The sequence below is a fragment of the Gymnodraco acuticeps genome, unplaced genomic scaffold, assembly GCF_902827175.1.
Source record: "Gymnodraco acuticeps unplaced genomic scaffold, fGymAcu1.1, whole genome shotgun sequence".
In the NCBI taxonomy this organism is placed as follows: Eukaryota; Metazoa; Chordata; class Actinopteri; order Perciformes; family Bathydraconidae; genus Gymnodraco; species Gymnodraco acuticeps.
In genome coordinates this window covers 2,570,770-2,593,391 of record NW_022989913.1, presented here as the reverse complement: position 1 = coordinate 2,593,391, position 22,622 = coordinate 2,570,770, and the positions used below count along the sequence as shown (strand labels likewise).

Here is a 22,622-nt window from a genome sequence, read left to right as displayed (position 1 = left end):
CGTTGCTACCCAGTTGTGTAGTAAATTCCCAAGCCTGTTTGTGTGGCACTGCTCCAATCATCGTCTAGAGCTGGCAGTTGGGGATGTGGTCAAGGAGGTCTCAGGGCTCAATCATTTCCAGATCTTTTTTGACAAACTCTATTCCTTGTTCCATGCCTCCCCCAAAAATCAGAGGCAGTTAGCGCAGTGTGCGCAAGCAGTCGGACAGCGTCTCCTGGTGATAGGGCGTGTTTTGTCCATCCGCTGGGTGGCTTCAAGTGAAAGGAGCGTCAGAGCAGTCTGGGAAAACTACCGAGTGCTTCATGATCACTTCACAAATGCTGCAAACGACACGAGCAGGGATTCCAGAGACAGAGCAAAGTACAAGGGCCTGGATGATGTGCTCACATCTGCAACGTTTGTCAGCAATCTGGGACTGATGTACGATGCGCTCACAGAGCTCAGCGACCTCTCTCGGCAACTCCAAAAAAGAGAGATGACACTGCCTACAGCAGATAGGCTCTTAACTCGAGAAATACGAGTTTTTGAATCCATGGTCACCATGCCTGGCCCACACATGACTACAGTTCATACAGCTCTAGCTGAGAAGTCCTTCAAGGGTGTTGCCCTGCGTGAGAATGGCAGGCTTGTACAGATTCATGCAGGTCAGTTTTTCCGCAGTATGGTAGAGAATCTGAGACACAGAATGACTTCCACAACCTCCTCTCATGTCAGCACAAGAGAAATCCCATTACATGGCCGGGAGGCCCGGGACAATCAGCTAATCCAGGACATGAAAGTTATCCATCCTGGAAGTTGGCCTGAAGAGGAGTTAGACGTACAGTATGGGGACGTAGAGGTGCTACGTTTGTGCGAAGTGCTGAAAGTGGACAGAAGAGAGACTGTTCAGGGCTTTCGCGAACAAGGAAACCAGGGCATCCCGTACACCTGCTGCCATGGAGCCTCTACTGAAAGCAGTCCGAACCATCGCTGTCTCCACTAGTGAGTGTGAGCGGGCATTCAGCTGCATGAACGATATCCTTACTGCAAAAAGGAATGCTCTCTCTGTCAGCCGACTGTCCAGCCTGGTTTTCATTAAATGTAATGGACCATCACTAGGACAGTTCAATCCGGAACAGTATGTGAGGTCCTGGCTGGCAAAGGGAAGGAGAAGTGCTGATGAAAGAGCCTGTCCAGCTCCAGCCCCTGATACTGATGTCCCCAAGGCCTTCTGGAGCCTTTTCTAACAATGTGAAGTATATTGCAAAGCAGCTCACCCAGTGAGAAGACTTTTGGCATAATGTGCCGATTTGTACAGATCCTGGAGATAGAAGGACTTCAGACCAACCAGGGAGTTATCTGATCAGCTTGGTGTTCAATGTAACTCTTTACCATGGCTCAGACTTTGTTACTTGCAGTTACAGTTTCTCATTTTAGATTGTGCAAATTTTGCATTTGTTTTTACATGTTCTTTGTTCATGCTCTTTATCATTTTTCTGAGTTGGAAAGTTAGATTGCATCATAGTTTACTTTATACATATTTGTATTCTTCAGTGGTGAAGTATATTGCAAAGCAGCTCAGCCATGTGAGAAGACTTTTGGCACTTTTTCGTTTTCTGAGTTGGAAAGTTAGATTGCATTCAAAATGTACAGAAATACTTAATTTTGTTAAAGCTTTTTATAAAAAATGCTTCTGATCAGAGCTTTGTTTCCTTGTCATTAATGTTGAACACCACCAGAGGGGCTCTCACCTGAAAGGTCTCTGCTTCATGTGTCTTCAGCAGAAGATCTAGACTTTGATTGCTATATTTTCAGTTAATATTGACCTTACTGAGCTTTAGCCATATCCGCTGCCTATCATAAAAAATGTTAAGTACAGTGAACCTTTCTAAAATATACAGTAGTAAAGAGACAAACCCACCAGCATTATAGTAGCCAAATTCTTGTTTGTGGGCTGTATATATAAAATTGATTTGAAAAAGTTGCTGATTTTAGAGTACTGGCACCTTTTTCATTCCAATTCAAGCACTGCCTATATGAGGTGTAATGCCTGCAGCTCGGTGCTCTCACTAACCTCGGCTTCAGAATCGTGAATTGCCTCTATGCAAAGCCTGAATGGACTTGAATAGCACTAATGGAAGAAAATGAAAGACTGGCACTCCTGCTCAACTGTTCAACACTTGAAATAAATGTCTCTAACTATTGGAGAGATGCTTCATAAAAGAATTTTTTTTGATTTGGTGCTAAAGAAATGTGAACTCAATGTTCCTACGTACCTCCAATCCACCAGTGTCTGGGTGAAAAAAGCAGCAAATTATTTTCAAAAATATGTTAAAAATCTATTATATCATATCTCTTTTTGATGAATTTCTTTTAAATAAAAGAGGCCTACTCATGAACAAACAAACTAACATATTTTAATTTTTGAGTGAAATACTCACAACCAACACACGAGTGTTTTACCCATTTTATGGCCTTGATTGACAGCTTTAATGTGAAAACCAAACCTTGTTGGACTTTCTAATCTCAAAAGACCCATTCGAGTGCACTGAATCATTTGAATGTGTGTGTTTTATCTCCTCTCTATGCCACTTTAGAAAGAGAGAGGGGGCTGAAATCGTGCAGTACATGAAAGACAGGGTTTTATCTGTTTTGTATCCTGCTCCACCTGTTTTACCTTAAAAACTGCTGCTCTTTGATGCTTTAACGGTGGGAAATTGTCATGGGTCAAGGTCTAATGTATCCAGGGATTGTGCCTGGATCAGCAGAGAAATACAACAGAGTGAGCTGGAAAAAAAGCTGGAGGAAAATCAGTTTCGGAGTATCAGATCTGCTGCCATCAAAACTCAGACATTAACTAGGACCACACCTTTTTACATTTTCCCAGTTACTCACACAAGTTATCAGAAGGTGGATTTTCTTATGTGCACTTTGTCCTTCCACCTCTGATTTCATGTCTTTGTTTGTTTTCCTACCACCACCCAAATAATATTCTGCAACATCACTCCCAAAGCCCAATCATAGCAGAATCTCTCCCCTTCTATTGTTTGGTCCAACCCAAAGAGCCAAACTACAATATCAGCAGTGGCGCATGTATGGGAAACTGTCCATGTGGCAAAATGTCTAAACCCCCCATTGTTGTGCTTTTGTTGCCTCTGCCTCGCGGTACCGCCACACTCCCTGTTGTCCATATATATCTGGGAGGCCAAATTTGTCCAGACTTTGTGACTAGTTTGGAACAGCTAACAGTGGAAAATGTCTCAGTACTCAGGAAAGGTGAGTACCACAACAGAGGATGGCAGTGAAACTAAATCATGTTACGGCACACAAACAAATGTCAACTTCAAAGGCAGTTGAGATAGCTGATTGGTCCAACTTCACATTTTAAATGTTGAGTGGCACTTTGACAATAGATCTTTACGACTTTTTCCATTCCAGTATCCGTTTAATATTTGAATCTCCACTGCTTTAACAAACAGATCGTGTTCTATGAGGGGAAATGCTTCACCGGGAGGAAGCTGGAGATCTGCAGCGACTGTGACAACTTCCAGGACCGTGGCTTCATGAACAGGGTCAACTCTGTCCGTGTGGAGAGCGGGGCCTTCGTCTGCTATGACCACCCAGACTTCAAGGGCCAGCAGTACATTCTGGAGCACGGAGAGTACCCCGAATTCCAGCGCTGGAATTCCCAAAACGATCACATGGGCTCCTGCAAGCCAATCAGGATGGTAAGTGTGTGTGTGTGTGTGTGTGTGTGTGTGTGTGTGTGTGTGTGTGTGTGTGTGTGTGTGTGTGTGTGTGTGTGTGCGTGTGTGTGTGTGTGTGTGTGTGTGTGTGTGTGTGTGTGTGTGTGTGTGTGTGTGTGTGTAAGGGAAAGACAGAGACAGAAAGACCCCAGGGACAGACAAATATGTGTTGTTTTTTTAGGCTGGCACATGTGTGCACTTCTGTTTTTCCAATTACTGCAGAATGATTTCCTATAGGTTTATAATAACTCAGAAATAAGTGTGTTGGCGTAGCCTACAGAAGCATATAGATAGCTTGCAGGTCTTCACATCTAATACATGAACGCCATCAGCTGAAAGAAAATCACATAATTAAAGTGCACTTGAGACGTATTGAAGAGCGTGGGTTTTACATATTGCCCTCCGTGAATATTTAACCTGTAGATTTCTATAGAATGTGTTGGCTTATACAACACAGTGCTTGTCTTATAAAGACCTTGGTTCTATGCAATGAGTTGAAGTTGACTATTTTTGCTAAGAATCAGTGAGAGGGCATGCTATTATCCTCCACAGCATGGAGAGCACTACAGGATGGAGCTGTTCGAGGGAGACAACTTCTCAGGCCAGTGTGTGGAGCTGTGTGAAGACTGCCCCTTCCTGCAGGCTCGTGGTCTGACCAAGAGCTGCGTCAACTCCGTCAAGGTTTATGGAGATGGAGCGTAAGTATCTTTGAAGCAGGGAAACAGTTGGTCAGAGTGTTTTAACCTGCTCAGAAAACTTACAAGCACCAACATGTGCATTTTTAAAGGGTCAGTTCGCCCCCAAATAAACATTTGAAAGATGTATTTATTAGTTTTGACATGCACAAACACCTTTTTATCAGTAGATTCACACTGACCACTTTGTTTGCTTTTGGGTGTATTGCATATAGCTTTTCATGTTGCATTAGACATTATACAGCAGCATCACTTTCTAGAAAAAGTGTCCTTGATACTCTGTCAATGTCTGAGGATAATTCAGAGTAAATGAGAGAGGCTGGGGAAATACGTTTTTGGAATTTATAAGTCATGACTTATTTATGCTTACAAAACTAAATTCTATTGACCAACATTGTTTTGGAGGAGGGCTACTAGACACTAACCATGTACCAGTTGCATCTACCCTCACTTCTTGTCTCCTATCTATCGACCAACACTCTATTAAAGACATAAATTGCCCCACAATAAAATATATAAAAGAAAATATGGTTTTATCTTAGAGTTGGCTGTCTCAGATCTTAGGGGAAACGATAAATCATCTACATAGCTATAAATACAAGATGTATGACAGACAATATGTTTTAATATTTTGGCCCTTTAAACTCTAAACATTGATTTTAGACAGTATATACGACAAGTCAGATATCACTGTCATACATGTATTATATTTAAATATATGTTAATGTTTTTATTCATTTTCCCAAACAGCTGGGTGATGTATGAGGAGCCTAACTACCGCGGACGCATGTACATCGTGGAGAGAAGAAACTACAGCACCCACATGGAGTGGCAGGCGGAGAACCCCAGCATCCAGTCTGTTCGCAGGGTGGCAAACTACTTCTAAAAGCCCCTCACAGTCACAGGCAATGTGTCTGCGAGCGTCAGATCATCAACTGAGGAAAAACACACCCCACTGTCAAGTAATCCCATGCTGACTCTGTGGGGCAGTAAAATAATAAAAGATGAAGAAAATGTTTGACATTGCTTGTTCCTTTTTTATTTTTGTACTGAATTATTCAAAGGTTGTAATAGTGATCTGACACTATCGTCAATCTTATTTCCATTTTTCCCTGTTTGAAACTCTTCACTTAACTACCACACTACAGTGTAGAAATGGCTGCAGGCTATGACTCAGGTAATTGCTGCCTCTTATACACCATAACTACACAACTAATGGAGCCATTACCAAGTTAAATGAGATACTCTGAATACCACTGAACACAGATTAATAGAAAGCTATAGTGGCATTTTAAACATTCAGAAGGGAAATAAAATGTTTTTTTAATGCTAAAACGTTACATGTTAGACGCTTTTATCCAAAGCGACTTACATACTCAATACTGTGGGCAATCCCCACACGAGCAATTTGGGGTGAAGTGTCTTGCCCAGGGACACAACGACATGCTGACTGCAGTGGGGTTTGAACCTGTGACCCCCTGCGCCGAACACCTGATCCGAACACCAACGTACTAGTCCACTATGCCACAAACTCTTTCCCTCAGGTGTGGCAGACAGCAGTAAACAATAAAAATGGTGTGGTCTCCGAACATATACAGTGTATAAATCAAGAGTGTAAAAGGGATATTGGACAGGTTGAAGCTGTATCTGCCCCTGCCCCGGGGAGCTCTGCTACCACCTAGTGTCATTTATCTATTTTACTGTGAAGTCCTGACGCTCACCTCAGGGTTTTTTCAGTGGTCACAATAGGGACTTGCAACCTCATTGTCACAAACATCTGAAAAATACCCAGATTTTGCAATTCTTCTGTGGATGAACTAAGATTACCAAATAAAATAAACAATAGTTCTGAATTATGTATTAATTAATCGAGCATTATTATACAAATGTTCAGGTTCATCATTGTATTTTGTGCCTCTACTGTGACATGCTTACATACTTTAATGTTCAATTATTGTTCTCATACTGCCTATGCTGCAGCACCTCTTTTCACCCTCTGTCTGAAACCAGAGCCCAGTCTTCTCTGATTGGTTAGCTGGCCGGCTCAGTTGTGATTGGTCAGCCGCTTAGAGATGTCCTGCCCCTTAATCTATCATGTACAATGTGTTGGAGAGCTAGCCAATAGAAGCTGAGTGTTTCAAAGGGACATCACTATGTTCGGGCAGTAAACGCTTGAGTACAATCAAGCATTTCATGCAAGGTAGTTACTCCCTCTGGAGGGAACAGAGGGATTTTAGCCTTTGCAGACCATTTAAATGCACAAAAACCTCACACTACAGGAAACAGAAAACCCTAATAGGGCCTCTTTAATGTTGTCCATTCAGGGTTTATCTGAATGGACATGTGTTCATAATATGCAGTATAAGCAGTAGCAGACTGCCATAAGATATCTTAAACAGGCTTTTACAACATTATTAGCTCATAGTTCATGTATGCACCAATGCATCATTTCCCCTGTGCTCTTATTCGTTTGGGAATGTCTGTGACCATAAGACCTTTAATGAGCACTCATGTGCTTTCTCTTCCAAATGTCATGACAACAGAACACCTATCTTTACAACATTTTGCTCATGGCCTCTATCGAGTTACAGGGTCAATATGGGATGGCTTAATGAGGAAATGCTTTGTCTTGAGTTACACTCAGTGGCACTAGTTTAAGGGCGATTACCTATGTCTAACCTTATTCCTGAGCCATTTACTCCATGAATTGTCTGGGTGTCACCAATATGCCATTAGTCTGGATGTCAAAGATGAGAAAGGAGAGAAGGAAACTGTGAGCAAGCCTTAATGGCATTTTAACAATGTCATTGCTGATTTTCTATAATGATGGCGTTTATTTTTTTGCACAAAGGATTACCGTTTTGAAAGAGCGTGTCTTAGATACTATGCAAGGACAAACTATGTGCAATGGTATTTTACATCCATAGATGTCCATTTCATTTCAATAAAAAAACTTGATTATTTGCTCTAATGGAGCTGTGCATTCCTCTTAAGTGGGGGGATTACAAAAGAAAAGCATACCAAATTAGTGGAGAGGAAATGACTTAAAGCTTAACCTTTTTAAAGGAAATACTTATAAGTGGCTGTCTGTTGGCTGCATGGTAGACTTATGAGTCTGCAGTCTGACCGAACTTTGTCACTAAGTCAGTGTTATTTAGCAATTATCAAGAGAACAAGGCAAACTTATAAAATAATACTATGGAAGAGATTTCCTGTTTTGTGATAATATTAAAAATGCAAAGTGATTCATTATGAGCCACGGTTTGGCTCTATTTTGGTTATGCTATGTAATAAATATTTTATATTTAAGACCCATAGGCTGGCAGAGAAATAAGCAATTAGAACGAATTTATTTAAAATAGCATTTAATGTATCCTGTTACTCCAAATTAGGTCAGCTATTTTTAGCAGTGCCACTAATGCATAAAAGATCATTCAGATAGAAAAGATCCTCAGAATTGATTATACTCTTTGTGGGGCTGAAAAACACATGTATTACACTGATACAGATAAACAGATAATGGGTTGTGTTATGTAAATATTGAATTAGCTAGGACACTTTGAATTAGTAAGTACTGTGTATTGGTATACTGCAAATACAATTAAAACATAATACCGTAGATTTTTTTAAGAGGCTAAAAATATCGCACTATCCTATTTATAACGAGTAGAATAATGAGACATTTCCTGAAAATGTAATTTAATCCCCGGGCTAAATGATAGGAAGCGAAAAGTAGTAACATACCCACTCTGACCACAGAAAGTGCAAGTGTATACCAGCTGGGACCGGGGCAAATACCAACATGAAAAGCACAAATATTTCCCCTACGTATTATTCCCCTCCGATAGTTTTTTAAATATTAAATGAACGTAGTATCTATCGACACGAAGCTAAAATAAAGTCATTCCAGGCGTGTATCTACGGTGTCGTGTTAAGGTCACACGCTGGCTGCCTGAATTCCCCTCTTTGTGTTTACACATCCGGGTTTCCCTGTTTGCAGCCCATTCCCCATTTAGGAGCCATTTTGGACACAGATCAGTAACATGCATGTAAACCCCGACCGACCTCCCGATGCAGCGGTGCAACTATTCAAGTGAATAACCTCAAAAAGAGCGCTGAGCTTTCGTCTCGGATGCTTTAAACGCTTTCCATTCGGTTTTTGGATCCACTTCCGACGCGAAATGCTGCCCGTATTACTGGACTAACAGTCAGTTAATCGCTCCTATCTTCTCTTGCAACATTGTTGCAGCGTCGCGGCTATTGACACGCGTTGTGGTGGTGGTTAGGCTGCTGGAGGGACCGGAGGCCTGTGGTCGTTTTGATCCTGGACTGATGTTTCGGACAACCTGAGTTTTAATGTTCGCGACGGAAAGCGGGGGAAATATCGGTCCTGAAATAAAAACGGAACATGTCTTTTTCATGGCTGACTTGTTCACTTCTTCTGGGAACTTTATGCGCAGGTAAGCTGCTTTTTGTTGGTTCTGAATTTGCAACAGTTTTGTTCCCCGAGTCCGGAGCAGAGACATTTAAGTGTGTAATTTTTTGCGGTGGAAATTTCGACCCGCGAGCGAGTTTTCGTGTGTTTGTGGCTTAAACTTTTGTTGGCTGTATATACTATCGGTCAGCGGTGGGGATTTGATTCTCTTACCATAATCGCCTTTTCTCTGTTTGCCCCCACAACCACCTCTAATTCACACACGGGAATTATTCGAGGGAAAGCCGAGACTTTTTACGCGAAGAAAATACACGAAACAGCATTAAATACAGCTTTTTAGGCTGATGAATACATTCCCCCAAATATATCCAAATGTAAAACTGTTGCGTCCCCCTCGGCTTTCCTAACAGTGGCAGGAATAGAAGGCAGCAGCTGCATCAACATCCTGAAACCTTATAGGCTACATCAGGTCTCCTCTCCTGTTTGTGGTCACAGCCTCAACAAGAGCCTTTGATAACACCGTTTCCCCGAAAAGGATTTTCATAAATCAATGTGCGTTTGATTTGACGAGAGAACAGCTGTTGTGTGAAGTCAGGTCTTTACCTTAAATTAAGGTTACTGTTACACAGTTTCGTCTCTAAAGCCTGTGATTTGTAACCCCGTGAAATAGAGCATAAGGGGTAGTTTTTTCTTTTGTTTGGTGATTTTTTGTTGCCATTGTTTGCAACTCATGTGTGCCCAACACGTTCATCTTTGTCCCCTAGCTAGGCATTCCCTGTAGTGCTTTTGGGAACAATAATTTCCACTTTGCCTCTCCACTTTTTCCCCGAACTGTAATACATTTTTTATTCAGGCAGCTGTCAAATAGCGCTGTGGCTAATGCCTTTATGGTTTATAGATTAGGACTCGGAGTAGGCTGTAAATTGCTTCTCCAGAATTAATGTTGTTGTGGTGTAAGCCTCAGTAAGTGACAGAGGAAGGGGGGTTGGGGAATGATCTTGTAGTAAAAGTCCTCCCGGATCACGTGACCACAGATATCAGAAATGCCATCTCGGCTCAATGGAGCATTGAACATCTCGACTGTGTGTGTGTGTGTGTGTGTGTTAATCTTTACCACCTTCATTTATTCAATACTTTATAATGAGAATGATGTTTGGTCATTGCATGCACCCCCGTATGCTATAATGAAATCCATTGTACGCTGCCGGACAACTAAATGTATGTGTGTGTGTTGGATGCGTGCCTATGTGTGTAATGGGTTGATGGGGGTAACGCTGGGGGATGGGCGGCCTCCTATAGGCAGGGATTTAAAGAGACAGCCACTATTTTTTCTGCGAACAAAGATTAGGCATGAATGTCCGATAGCCATTGTGAATGACATGTTATCTGCTCCTGAATTAATCAAAAACACCTCTTACATATGTTCCTTCAGTGTGTCCAACACTAAATCCCAAAGAGAAAATAATTAAAAGAACCTCAATCAGGAATTGTTGGAGACTGACAGCTTTTGTCAAGTCTCAACTTGGTTATAAGGAAACTATTCCTGCTAAATGACAGTAAAAGCCCTTAAAGAAAAAGCTCTTATCTGTGTTTCCAGATGTGTCACACAACAGCAAGTCCTTATCTATAGAAGTAGCGCACTGGTGGTCTTCTATACTATATCACAGCAGGGCATACCATTGTTTTTCTGTTGCTAATTAAATTGTTCCCTTCTTTTTAGTTGTTACTCTCTGAATAGATATTTTAGTGAATGGGATTAGGCTGAACTACAAATCAGCAACAATTTCTATGCCCAGAGGAAGTCCCTTTTCACTACACAGAGCTCCCGAACTTGGCCGTGTGCCACAGTGATGATAGAGGCTCTGCTCAGTGATGTTTCTTCGTGGCACCGAGCAGATCCTGCACCATATGTCTGTGCTTCCGCTGTTGATTTCCAATTCATTAAGACGTAAGCTGACTGAGGCCTTCTGTCCTTCTCAGGGTACAGTCTGGGCGAAGCAGAGACCCGGGAGTGTGTGTACTACAATGATAACTGGCGTACGGAGAGGACCAACCAGAGCGGCTTCGAGCGCTGCGAGGGGGAGAAGGACAAGCGACTGCACTGTTACTCCTCCTGGCTCAACTCCTCAGGGACCATCAAGCTGGTGAAGAAAGGCTGCTGGCTGGACGACTTCAACTGTTATGACAGGTGGGGTCACTGAGCGAGGTCATCGCCACCTTGAATTTATGTTTTAGGTATCTTGTACCCAGAGTGACTGGCAGGGAGTACAACACAAACATCATCTTCTGTAGATGCATGTAGTTCAAGACAGCTATGGTTCTTTGACACAGGGCCTTTTGAGCAGCAGAAATAAAACATCTAATGCTAAAACAATATCATCCCATCAAATGAAAAAACAGGTGCTTCTGGCTTCTCAAATGCTAGGATTTTGTTATCACTTTAAATGTATTGTCTGTGGGTTATGTCCTTTTTATTTGGACAAAACAAGCAATTTACACATTAAAATGATGTACGCCATTATTCCCTTTTTAAGTGACATTTTGTACAGATCATACGATGGATCAGCAGATTTAAATAATCGAGAATCATCCGTTGAAGCCTTACAACATCCCAACTTGACATAAAACAAATCATAAAATGAAGATATGCTGGATATATTATCTGTGACCTATTTGCATATAGATTTGTTTTTACATATTTGCATTGCTTTGTCACAAATATAAATCTCAACACACATTACATTCAGGCAGTTGCCAGTTTATTATACAGACTGGGTGCATCTGTTATTTAGCCGACTCTTGTTGTTATAAGTGGGGATGAGAAAATAATAAAACACCTTTTTAGTATAAATCAATATGTTTCAACAGCTCCACAAACTACATTCTTCAAAAAGATTATACAGTTAAATCATCTCCTCTATAAAAACAGATTCGACCAAGATGGCACATCATTACCTTCATGAGGGCAGGATGTATTGCTGTTGTATATATATATGAGACTGACTGCTTTCGCTGAAATTGCACTCGATAAACGTGTGACTTAGTACAAGTCTCAGCACACATTATGTAAATTGACAAACACACATAGCCACCTCTATGAATACTTTAGACATGCACACTGCAAATGAGCTTATATTAAAGGAGTATAGTGCTGAGACGTCTAAAGCCTCTTGTTTCATCTTGAGCATTTTATTAACTAAAATGGCTATTTCCCAGAGCCCAAGATAACCTATTCAACTACTCCTTTGTCTGTTTCAGGGTACAAACCCCATAGCTATTACATATTCAATTAATCGCAAAAAAAAGAAAATGTACACATTGAATAATTTGATATCTTAGCAAATATTAAATAGTTTAACTGTCAAGTTACTTATAGTTGATGAATTATCCAAAAGCTATCCATTTATTTCTGAAGATTGAATAACGGACAACTTGTATCAAACCAGCCAAAAACTAGAAGGAGTTTGGCCCACTACATCCACGCATGGAAGTATCTACACAAACACAGCACTTGTATTAAATGTCTGAAACTACCCAAACATGTTGAGGTAAACTGAAGTGATATGAAAATGTAATTTCCAATCATGATAAAGAAGCAGACTCCATTAGATGGCCGAAGTGATTTCAACAGGAAGAATTCATGTTTGCCAAATGCTCTGCAGCCAGCAGAGCTCACACTCCTTCTTAGTGGGAGTAACAGATAGTATCTGTATCGCCGGTGCAGGGCACAGCTTAGTGTCCACAGCCCGGCGGTGGCACCCGGCCTCGCAGGACTTTCTAAGTCAGGAGGAGAATTTCAAACTAGCCTTTATCAGCAGAGCGTGATCAAACTTTAAATATTCAAACCACAACATTGTGAACAAGCTGGTGTTTTCTTGTAGCTCATGAAGGCCAGCTGGAGAAAACAGGACTGTAATAATATCCCCCAGATGACACATCTGTGCTCTTATAAAGAGTTAGTCATTCGTCGCCAATAGAACAGGTAGTTCTTTAGCAAGGTGTTAGAGCCTCATCTAATTGTGATTGTTAAAGGTAGTTGTAGTGCTGATGAGTGACAGTGGCATGCCAGTGTTCATCAGCTGAAATTGCTTAAGCCAGAAGGGCTGTTTGCTTTTACTCTACATGGATAAAACGGATCAGTAACGAAAGGCTCAATCAAATAGTGACAACAAAAAAACAGTGGTTGGGAAATGTGAGCAATTTGAGACAACGTTAGAAGCTTTTAAGAGCAGTAATATAGTCACTTGCCTAACGTTTTAGAAACCCTGTGATTCATTTGAATCACGACAGACAGTTCAATAATTGTGTATGTTGATAATTTACCAGGTAAACAAGACGATATGTTCATATTTAAATAGATTTGGCTCATTTATGCACCCTATAATTGAGTCTTTGTTGGCTTATACATTAGCAGCTTTACCATTTGCCAAAACCAACGACAGGACTGGGTTAAAGCCAGAGTTATGAAAATGAACCTCGACAACAACAATGATGTTCTTTGCATTAAGGGTGGATTTACAGCAGAAGCAATCTGCTCTACAAACACTACGTTAGTTCTACTGTTATTATGAAACATTTTGACATGCATCTACTTTCGAGATATGTTGACAACGAAATAATTCAGGTGTGTCGTCTTCTTCTTTCAGGCAAGAGTGCGTCTCCATGGAGGAGAACCCTCAGGTCTTCTTCTGCTGCTGCGAGGGCAACTACTGCAATGAGCGGTTCACCCACCTTCCTGACTTGATTGGAATTGGCAACCGAGGTGAGCTGCAAATGCATCCCACATATAGTACAGGCAAAAAATAGGTCTTTGCTTTTCCCCTCCGATTAGTGGGAGTGAAGCCTAGCCTTACATCTAGTAGTAAAAAAAGACATTGTGTATACCACACACGGGCATTTCACACAGAATTGCTATTTTCTTTCTTTGTACATTTTGCTAAATCGTGCCTAGTTGTAAGACATTTGGTAATCAACCTTTTTAGTTTTCTTTCTTTTTTTTTCGACAAATATTTGTATTGGTATTTCGTTTTTTCAGCATAAGACATTGCACAAGTATATATCCCACAAAGAAAAATCAAAAACATAATCCAAGAAAGAAAGAAAAAAATATATACATACATACGCGTGAGTGGACATGTGGTAAATATTGTAATTTAAACATTGCAAGTTACAAAGCCGGTAGACAAGTAGCCACATCACATCCAACCATTATAGAGGACAAGGTCAATTAGGAGGCACATTTATTTCCAGACATTTTCTTTTTTTATATATTTTTAATAGTTGTTATTATCTTATGGTTGTTTTCAGATTTATTCTTTTTTTTGGTCTTTTTTTTAAACTTTTTATTTATCTTTTTACTTCACATCTTGCTTAAATTCTTATCTATATATATTAGGATTTTTTTTGTTGCAATTTATCTTTTATTTTATTCTAAACTGATGAAACTGTCACAAAACTCAATTTTGCCCAGGATACATAACAACATCTTTAGATGCATGGTATGATTCATATACTCAATTTCCGCTGACTAAATGTTTGAAAAAATAAGATTTGAAACACCTTTACAAGCTTATTTCCCCCATTGTTCACACTGGAGCGGCTCAGTCAGTGAGGATCAAGGCCATATCATCTAGATAAAATGTATTTGTTTATAGCAGTCACCGAGGACAGCTTGTGATGCAGCTTATGACCTACATGTAATAAAGCTGACATACTGTAATTGTTCTGTTCCTCCTTGACAGTGAAAATCCGGCCTCCGCCCCGAGTGCCCTCGCTCCTCAACGTGCTGGTGTACTCCCTGCTGCCTCTCTGCGTGCTGTCCCTGGCCCTGGTGCTGGCCTTGTGGATGTACCGCCACCGCAAACCTCCCTACGGCCATGTAGACCTGAGCGAGGTGAGAGAGGCCATACCCCACCCCGACTCTCGTTTAAAGTGCTGCTCTACGGCTCTGAGGGATCACTCATCCCTGCATGCTTGTTTCTGTGCTGCTGGTGACTGATCGTAGTCACTCTGTTCTGTTATATTCCTGAAGGATTTTGTACTGAAGGGAGGAGACGTGTCAACATTTTTAGATCAATTTAGCAAAGGATGAAGACTCATAAGTTCACATTATCATTTGTATTGCTTGGTTGTAAATGCATTATCTTTTTTAATCTGTACACTTGATATCTACTGCACAGCTGTCCGTCCTTGGACAGGGAACCCTCTGGTTGCACTCCAAGATTTCTTCTTACTTTCTTTCCCCGTTAATTGTAGGATTTCTTTGCCAGTTTTTCCCTTGTTCGCTGGAATGGTCTAAGGAAAGGATATAGTGTGTTGTACAAACTGTTATGCCGCCTGAGAAAAATATGTAATTTGTAATAATGTGGCACAGGGGTTAAGCAAGCGTGTAGTCAACATGTTGAAGTGTCCTTGGGCAAGATATTCAACTCTCTCAACGCTCTCATGGGCAGGTCTACAGTATTAAATACTATGTACGTTTCTTTTGATAAAAGTAGTGTGAAATATCAAATATAAATAAACCTTTGTAGATTGATTGATTAACCGGTCGCATCTGTTATTCAGGATCCTGGACTGACTCCTCCCTCCCCCTCGGTGGGTCTGAAACCGCTGCAGCTGCTGGAAATCAAAGCCAGGGGCCGCTTTGGGTGTGTCTGGAAGGCCCAGTTGATGAGCGAATATGTTGCTGTAAAGGTCTTCCCTGTTCAGGTATGTCAATCATTCATGGCGCTTGTATTTCTCTTTGATTGCTGCATTGTAGCTCCAGTCGTTTGCCCACATCTATTAACATTCCTTTTGAGCCAAAGCCAAGCATCCAATTATTTGAAAAATGGTTTACAACCTGTGATCTTTGAAATCCTCAGAGACTCCTAACCATCTGGAGGATTAGATATCCTCATGGTTGCACAATAATACATTTTCGACCCATTTCTGAAGTTGGTACTGCCTAACAATAGCATGCAATGGATATTTGTTATATTGGTTCACGTTGTACACATTTAAAAAGAAAATGTCATTTCTGGTTACCATCTTTGTTTGGGTGCAAACAGGGGAAAATCCTCAGTGGTGAGAATGGATGGAATATGTTTTCGTCCATGTGGTTTGATGGGGATTCACATGCATTTATAACAGCAACAAAGTATTGTTAAATCACAACATAAATGGGTATATAGGTTTTGGAATGTTGGATGCTTAGCAATGTAACTTGAATCTAATTTGTATACTCAAGAGGCACACACTGGGGCTTTGGGCAACATATAAGGAAAAAAGCCCATTCTTTTTAAAAGTGCTCGTATGAATTGTGATATCCTAAACACTTTGTTATCTGTGTGTTCGAATAGGACAAGCAGTCATGGATAAACGAGCGGGACATCTTCCTGACTCCGGGGATGCGACATGAAAACCTCCTACGTTACATCGCTGCAGAGAAGCACGGCAGCAACCTGGAGACGGAGCTGTGGCTCATCACCGAGTTTCATGAGAGGGTGAGTGCACTGCCTCCTATATATATATCCCCACATATAGAGCATTGGTGCTGAGGTACAGTATAGGGCTTCTTTGTTTACTAGAACTTTTTCTAATATTGGTAGAAGCCTTTTATTCACAACAAGCGCTCCGCAGCTTTTTATTAAAGTGGATTTCATTACTTCTGGCACTTCTTCTGTACACAGCATACCTTAAAGCGATGCATTGTGTTGCTTATGGCGTTTTTCAAAGCATTTAATTAAAAAAATATTACAGGCAATTATCTGTCGAGTGTTACTTCAAGTGTTCAAACGTGTGTGTGTGTGTGCCTGAAATATTACTGTTTGATTAAACACCTCGAGGCTACCAGAATATCCTCTTCATCACGCTTGTCAACAAAGGTATTAATACATCAAAACAGGATTAAACGATAATTACCATGCCCACAAATGCAGCATTACGTTTGTGTGATGACTTCCAATGTCCTTGTATCACCTTACGTCCATGACAAACGTCTTTAGCTCCGGTAATTGTCTCAATGCCATCTGTTCATGTGTCATTTGTTTGCTTTAATGTTTCTTTTTTTATCAGCATGGTATTTTAAGCTCTATTGTTTTAATTTAGACGCCTCTTGTAATTGTTCCAGACTATGCTTTTCAGCTGGCAAATGAAGTAAAAACATGGGACTAAAAAGCATCTATTCCAGGGTTTTAGTTGGCTAAATAAATGGACACTAACGGTATCTGGGAAATTGGTTCAAATGAGATTCTTGTTCAGTTTTTAATCCCAGTTTGTGTACAGGGCTCATTGACGGACCACCTAAAGGGGAACACTGTAAGCTGGGGAGACCTGTGTCACATAGCAGAGACCATGTCCCGCGGCTTGGCTTACCTCCATGAGGACATTCCCAGCTACAAGGGAGAGGGGCCCAAACCCACCATCGCCCACAGGTAGAGACGAAATGCACCTTTACTGCCTTTCCCGCACCTCAAAACACTGAAAACCAGAGCACAACTGATTGTAGTTGATAAGTACTGCCTTCTCCTGGTTGTGTTAGTATGTGTGAGTAAACATGTATCTAATTACAGCACTTTAATGACTTTGTCCTGAAATGAATTTCCCAGGGACTTCAAGAGTAAGAATGTGATGGTTCGAGATGATCTGAGTGCAATCATTGGAGACTTTGGACTCGCTGTACGATTTGAACCAGGAAAACCTCCAGGAGATACTCATGGCCAGGTAAGGGATCTCTTTATTACTGCTTTTTATTTCCACTAATGTAACTCTCAAACATAAATAAGACGCCTCAAGCTGTTTCCGCAGGCTGCCTAGTTCAGAAAACAGGGATTCAACAAGCTCTTCAGATTTGGTTCCAAGAAAGTTAACACGTGCATGGTATACATCTTGAACACAACTATTAACCTGAAGATGAGCATTGTGATGTCCCCATTAAGAGTAAAGCACTTATGATACTTACAAAGCATTGATCCCGGCTAAATAACTTCATTAGTTTTGAGGTTACTTTGTTGTCTGTTAACCCTGCAGTGAAGCAGGATGCTGTTGTATAATAAAACATTATTTCCTGTTACTTTTTAACTTCCAGGAATGTTACCAGACAGCATAACTCTCGATAAACATCATATTTGCACATACTCATATTCATTAGAATCCGTTGTCCTTGCAGGTGGGTACGAGGCGTTACATGGCTCCAGAGGTGCTGGAGGGAGCCATCAACTTCCAGCGAGACTCCTTCCTGAGGATAGACATGTACGCTATGGGCCTGGTGCTGTGGGAGCTGGTGTCCCGCTGCACCGTGACAGACGGTGAGTCAAACAGGGCAGGAATGCCGCTTCAGTCACAGGTGAAAGGTCACTGTGCTGCAGGCTGACCTAATAAACAAAGGATTAGTTTTCCTTTTTCCTGGGGAAGTCATCTGATAGGCTAAAGGTGTAATGTTTGTTGTTACTCTTTAAATAGGGTTTCAGATGTTTGATGGCACTGTTTTCTTACCCTGATCACCGTGTAACGCTTTCCACCCTGCGCCCTCAATGCCCCCCTGTGCAGTTGGCGAGTACATGCTGCCGTTTGAGGAAGAAATCGGCCAGCATCCCACCCTGGAGGATCTGCAGGATGTGGTCGTGCATAAGAAGATGCGTCCAGCCATCAAGGACTGCTGGCTCAAACATCCTGTGAGTAACAGTAGAAGAATAGCTCCCGCTGTTTCCAGAGAAATTCCAGGATGTCATGCATCCTTTATTCCAGTAAATACAGCTCGATCATCTCAGGTCACAGTTCTCCCAATTAGTTGATGTTCCTGAAACTTTTTTCAGTTTCATTTAATCCTTCAGGCCGCAGAAAAAGGGATGCATTTCTGTCCTATGGAATAGATTTAAATTTAAAGTTGGGTTTTATACAAACTAACCAGAGGTGGGAGAAGTACTCATCCTGTACTTAAGTAAAAGTAGAAGTACCAGAGTGTAGAAATACTCTGTTACAAGTAAAAGTCCTTTACACAAAATGTTACCTAAGTACAAAAGTGTTGGCATCAAAATATACTTACAGCTTCTTTTAATGACTTTATATAGCGCAGGGTAGCTTGTGAATTTACTCGAGGTGTAACTAAAGTCTTATCTAAGTGGGTTTTATATTTCACATTGTAAATCCAAATCTGCAAAGTAAGGTATTAATAGTACAAATGTGTACCTCTGAAGTCCAAAAACACATCTAAATAGTAATGTACAAGTATCTCAAAATTGTCCTTAAGTACTGTACAGCGCTTGAGTAAATGTACTTGGATACTTTACACCACTGATACTAACTCTCCTGTGTCTTCTGGTTTGTGGCTGCAGGGTTTTGAACCAGATGTGTGAGACCATTGAAGAATGCTGGGACCACGACGCAGAGGCGCGATTGTCCGCCGGCTGCGTGGAGGAGCGCATCGGCCAGATCTCCAGGACGACCAGCAGCACTACCTCAGACAGCCCCGTCTCCATCGTGACGGCTCTCACCAACGAGGACCTACCTCCCAAAGAGTCCAGCACCTGAACGGGGGACACCACCTTTCCCCCTGAGCTCCTGACTTTTTCTTTCTCAAATCCAAACTCAGCGGATCTCCGTGAATATTTAAAAACGTTTAAAAAAACAACAACTAGCAACTTGAATGCAGCTGCTATTTTTCTCCAATACTGGTATTTCAGTTAATTGGTGTTTTAAGTCGGATCTACTACTAACACATCCATCTGCTGTAGTTTTGAAGTAGTAATAAGTTATGCGATGGGCACATCTGATAACAACCATGTGTCAAATCCTAAATATCGTCATTACCTCATGTATTTCTTTCGTGTTAGTCTATTTTTATTACCTCATAAGTTGTTATCTTTGTCGTTTTCCTGTCTTGGTCATGATCTTCTGCGGCCAAACGAAACAAACTCTCGCTCCACACCTCGGACGACGTGCTGCACACCTCGGAGGAACCGTTTTGAGACTGTTAAACAAAATATATTCATCTTCCTCAGGGGTCGAAGCTTCTCGATTCTTTTTAACTCGAGTGTGCTCCCTTATTTTAAACCTGCGAATGCCTCAGAATGAATAAGATGAAAAGAAATCGGAGCACAGCTGTTTTCTCGCAAGGGAGGAGCTGAAACGGGAGCGGAGCAGTTGTATTGGACGTTTGGACTTTTTTGAAGATTTGGGACAAGCGCCTTGTCCCCGGGGAACTACCTCTCAGGTATCCAGTAGGCTTCTTTGGAACATTTTCTCTAAGTTGAGAGCCATGCTATCCAGCTAGCTATCATGGACGTATTCCTGGATTTTATTTTGTTTTTTAATTGTAGACATTTCAGAGTTACTCCTTTGCCAGTGCCAGGGGCATTGACGGATGCTGTCTGGAGTTGCAATGTTACACATTCTTGATGTTAACTGTCTGAGTGAGTGAGCGAGCGAGTGAGTGAGAAGTTGAAGACTAAATGATGTGAGATGGAAAGAGCGTGTTTTTAAAGTAAGAACCATGGAAAGATAGTTGGGGTTTATCCTTGAGGGCCATACTTGAGTAAGCAACATGTCTGTTTTTTTAATTTTCATGGGTGTTTGTTCAATAGACTCAGTCGGACACCAGTCCCCAGATACCTCAGTCACTGTACATCATGCAAGGAGTGCTCAAATGGTTGCCTTTGTCTCAAATGCAATGCCATAGTTGTACCATAACATGAATACCATACATTGAATGTCCGTTATGCTGCTGTGACTATTCCAGGATACTCAAGGATTTGTAGATGTACATGTATTCTTTGTTAATATAACGCTAATGATATTATGTGAGGCTAATATTCTGTTTTTGTGTTTTTTGACTGGGTAAGCCCTCAGCTGCTTACTCTTCCAGACTGACCTCAGATATTCTGACAAGTACCTCAGGCTTTTTCTACATGTATATCAAGTTGTGTTGTGTATTTTATTGTGTTTTAGTAGTTGAGATATTTTATTGCCGGTTGGGCCTCTTTGTCTGTGGAGATTTTTTTGAATAGAGCCTGACCAGTCGTCACGGTGTTTATGCTGTACAAACCTAAAAGAAGAGAGGCAGATTCTTGTAAATAGACCTGTAACACACAGTTGCCGAACACTGATCTGTTTTTTAAAAATACAAAATCAGGGCATTATTGTTCTCATTTCACAGAAATTGAAAGGGATTTCTCAGTTCCACCTCGACATATTTAATAGTAAGTTGACTGACAACTAGCCCTGTGATTTATTTTATTTTCTATATAAACATATATATATATACTTTTGTTTTTCAAGAATGGTGGTTGTTTTGCAGATTTCTATGAATAACGGTATCAGTTCCTCTGAATCAGAAGCTGTGTAGGTAGCACTTGCATTTAGAAAGCTTAGTATGTATATCGTCAAAAATACCACAAAAAATCCCTAATGGTTTGGTGCTGGCGGCTTCTGTGATTGGCCACTTGCTGGAAATGCCAGTTTGAACAGTATTACCTCAATATTAACCCGCTGATGTGATGCTCAGACCTGTTTGGTGATAGTTTAACCGCGTTGGACGACACACAGGCTCATCTGTTGTGCTTTGACTGGTGCTGTGAAGAGATGGTGATTTTAACAGTGGTCTGTGACGCTTGCTCCTGTGCAGTTTGTGTTGAAGAACATCAACCCATACATAATAATGGTTTTAGTGTTTGGATATCATCAATGTGTCTATAACTACATGATTGAATGATTTATAATGCAGCCCCGTTGTGATTCATGTAAACAGTGGCATGTGCTAGTCCCAGGGTCCAGCAATATTTATTATACAGCAATAGTCACTTGAATATCATTAGTTTAAGTAGTTAAACTCAGCTGTGACTTAGCAGTTTTTCTTCTGCGGATCAATAAAGTTCATCTCATCACACCTGGATCGTGTTCTGATGAGGACACATGTTAAACTTCCCGATTGAAGAAATGCTGTGGGGTGAATTTGTTAGCAGAACGGGACCCAGGTGCTTTCACGTATTGTGCCAGAAAAAAACAACGATCACAAAGGAAAATCTGCCGTTATCGTTCGTTACCTCCAAATGCTGTCTTACACCCAGCTCTTCTGAACAGAAAACCAGTTACCTCATGCAGTACCTCGTTAGTAACACTAACATGGAGTCAGTCTCATCTTCAAAAACTAAGAAAAGACAAAAAAAATCAATTATCGTGTATATATTTACTTGACAAGTGTAAAAGGTTTTTTCCTTTTCATGTGTGAATCCTGTGAGCAAAATTCTTTCTATTTTTTTTTTTTTTACAGTCAACATATTGTTCATCTCTCATAGTGTGTATGGATGTTTGACTGCAAGTGTGTGACCTCTGTTTATGTGAACTGTGTGTGCGCAGTGTGTCAGTGTGTGTCTGTTGGTTGGTTTCACTAAAACAGTATGAATGGTAATTTTATCTGTGAGTTGAAATGCTTAGAAATATAAACTAGATGAGAATACATCCATCTTTTTGTATATTGAAATAAAGACAAACACTGATTAACCATGTAAATTAATTTCTTTGCTTTTTTTATTCACAGTTTCTCCTGACTACATGACACATCCCTTTAACATAGTACAACACATATATTTTTGAATTAGAGTGATTTACTGCTTTTGAAATACAACTCTTCTGAGGGAAAACCTTCAATTTTTGTTGATTCAAAATTATATTTATATCAACTTTCTCAAACACTACTTATCCAGGGCTTGTCCTATTGTTAGATATCTACACTAGAGGGCAGCAATGGTGTCAGTAGGCTGCTGCCTAGTTTATCAGTATAAGAAAATACCC

The 22,622-nt window shown here is 40.8% G+C and overlaps 2 protein-coding genes across 3 annotated transcripts; both read left to right on the top strand.

Annotated features, from left to right (window-relative positions):
* Positions 1 to 3,141: 3,141 nt before the first annotated feature.
* LOC117542217 (gamma-crystallin N-A-like) lies at positions 3,142 to 5,418 on the top strand. Its single transcript, XM_034209779.1, has 4 exons — positions 3,142 to 3,255; positions 3,459 to 3,707; positions 4,278 to 4,423; positions 5,171 to 5,418. The coding sequence occupies exons 1-4, from the start codon at positions 3,235 to 3,237 to the stop codon at positions 5,304 to 5,306; spliced, it is 552 nt and encodes a 183-aa protein (XP_034065670.1). The 5' UTR covers positions 3,142 to 3,234; the 3' UTR covers positions 5,307 to 5,418.
* Positions 5,419 to 8,418: 3,000 nt separating this feature from the next.
* acvr2ba (activin A receptor type 2Ba) lies at positions 8,419 to 22,340 on the top strand. 2 transcript variants are annotated; one of them, XM_034209587.1, is made up of 11 exons: positions 8,419 to 8,880; positions 10,836 to 11,043; positions 13,502 to 13,617; positions 14,597 to 14,748; positions 15,420 to 15,563; positions 16,196 to 16,339; positions 17,121 to 17,269; positions 17,444 to 17,558; positions 18,004 to 18,142; positions 18,384 to 18,504; positions 19,166 to 22,340. In XM_034209587.1, exons 1-11 carry the CDS (start codon positions 8,829 to 8,831, stop codon positions 19,362 to 19,364), a joined length of 1,539 nt encoding a protein of 512 aa, XP_034065478.1. In that variant the 5' UTR covers positions 8,419 to 8,828; the 3' UTR covers positions 19,365 to 22,340. The 2 variants fall into 2 exon arrangements, with proteins under 2 accessions (XP_034065478.1, XP_034065473.1); XM_034209582.1 differs by having other exon boundaries at positions 18,384 to 18,508; positions 19,169 to 22,340.
* The last annotated feature ends 282 nt before the right edge of the window (positions 22,341 to 22,622 follow it).

Bases quoted from the DNA above. Each gene is read 5' to 3' on its own strand.
- LOC117542217 (XM_034209779.1), top strand. From the start codon at position 3,235: ATGTCTCAGTACTCAGGAAAG. The intron at 3,256-3,458 runs GTGAGTACCACA...TTTAACAAACAG, and splicing joins TGTCTCAGTACTCAGGAAAG to ATCGTGTTCTATGAGGGGAA. The intron at 4,424-5,170 runs GTAAGTATCTTT...TTTCCCAAACAG, and splicing joins AAGGTTTATGGAGATGGAGC to CTGGGTGATGTATGAGGAGC.
- acvr2ba (XM_034209587.1), top strand. From the start codon at position 8,829: ATGTCTTTTTCATGGCTGACTTGTTCACTTCTTCTGGGAACTTTATGC. The intron at 17,559-18,003 runs GTAAGGGATCTC...TTGTCCTTGCAG, and splicing joins CAGGAGATACTCATGGCCAG to GTGGGTACGAGGCGTTACAT. The intron at 18,143-18,383 runs GTGAGTCAAACA...CCCCCTGTGCAG, and splicing joins CCGCTGCACCGTGACAGACG to TTGGCGAGTACATGCTGCCG.